This window comes from Lipotes vexillifer, unplaced genomic scaffold, assembly GCF_000442215.2.
Source record: "Lipotes vexillifer unplaced genomic scaffold, Lipotes_vexillifer_v1.1 scaffold942, whole genome shotgun sequence".
Lineage (NCBI taxonomy): Eukaryota > Metazoa > Chordata > Mammalia > Artiodactyla > Lipotidae > Lipotes > Lipotes vexillifer.
The window spans coordinates 1,240,151-1,241,438 of NW_006798282.1; the positions used below are offsets into that span (position 1 = coordinate 1,240,151).

At 64.5% G+C, this 1,288-nt stretch overlaps 1 protein-coding gene across 1 annotated transcript in view; it reads left to right on the plus strand.

Moving 5' to 3' along the window:
- Positions 1-699: 699 nt before the first annotated feature.
- The window catches only part of PTPN23 (protein tyrosine phosphatase non-receptor type 23), a 39,403-nt gene continuing 38,814 nt past the window's right edge, over positions 700-1,288 (plus strand). The window contains exon 1 of the mRNA XM_007470270.1: positions 700-825. Within this exon, the coding sequence (XP_007470332.1) occupies positions 742-825 (84 nt within the window). The 5' untranslated portion in view covers positions 700-741. The remainder of the gene's footprint in view (positions 826-1,288) is intronic.

Below are 1,288 nucleotides of genomic sequence, written 5' to 3' on the forward strand. Positions count from 1 at the left end.
GCCTGGGGGCCCCCACCCCAAGGCTGAGTTTTTGGGTTTTTTTTTTTTTTGCGGTGTGCGGGCCTCTCACTGTTGTGGCCTCCCCCGCCGCGGAGCACAGGCTCCGGACGCACAGGCTCAGCGGCCATGGCCCACGGGCCCAGCCGCTCCGCGGCATGGGGGATCCTCCCGGAGCGGGGCACGAACCCGTGTCCCCTGCATCGGCAGGCGGATTCTCAACCACTGCGCCACCAGGGAAGCCCAAGTCTCAGTTTTTAAGTCACCTCTTCCGGGTGGCCTGCCGCCACGTTATCTCTACCACCGCACCTAACCCCATCTACCAAGGTCCTCGACACTACTTAAGTCTACAAGCTCACGGTTACGTTCTTTTACGCCCTTCCCCTGAGTGGGGAGCACCTCGGGCCAGAGCCAATCCAGCAGGTCTACTTCGCCCAGGAGGAAGAAACCAGTTACCACCCTGCCTGGCATTTAAGTGCAGGCAGACTACTACTCCCAGAAACCCTTTCGCCTCGGGCTGGAGATTTGCCCTCTACACGCCCAGTGGAGGAGGCTGAGCATGCGCAAGCCTGCGCGAAAGGCTTTGCGGGCGGGGACCGCATCTCCCAGCAGGCCGTGGGGGCATTCTTTTATCCCAGCGTGACCAGTGACTTCCGGCGTGGAGGGGCGGCGCGGTGCATACAGCTGAGCTAGTACCTGGAGAAGCTAGGGGAGCGGCCGAGTGGCCGGCGGGCGGCAGCCGCCATGGAGGCTGTTCCCCGCATGCCTATGATTTGGCTGGACCTGAAAGAGGCCGGTGACTTCCACTTTCAGCCGGCCGTGAAGAAGGTGAGTGCCCCTCCTCCCCGCCCCCCCTTCTCCCGCGTATCTCTGTCGTCTGCCGGCGCGGGACGCCCCCTGCGCGTCCATCATCTCCCCAGACCCTGTCGCGACGTCGGGTGAGGCCAGGAGGGGCCTCCGCTGGCTTTCCTTAGCTTGGCCCACTCCCATCTCACCCCAACCCACCCCTGCGCGCCCGCAGGCCCCGGGTAGCACCCGCTGCCTCCTCGGCCATCCAAGATTCCCATCCAGGCACCTCACTTCCTCGGTGTGACGCTCTGGACGTCGTTCTGCTCCGCCCCTAATCCACGCCAGGACCGCCCTGCGGGAAGCGGTGGGCGGCCCTCCCTGAACAGCTGGGTGGAAAGGCTGTGCCCGGCCCTCGGTACGCTGTCTGTCCACGACCGGACTGGGACAGACGCTGAGGATGGCTCAGGATGTGTTTTAAGATGGGAACTCCGTGAGCCACAGG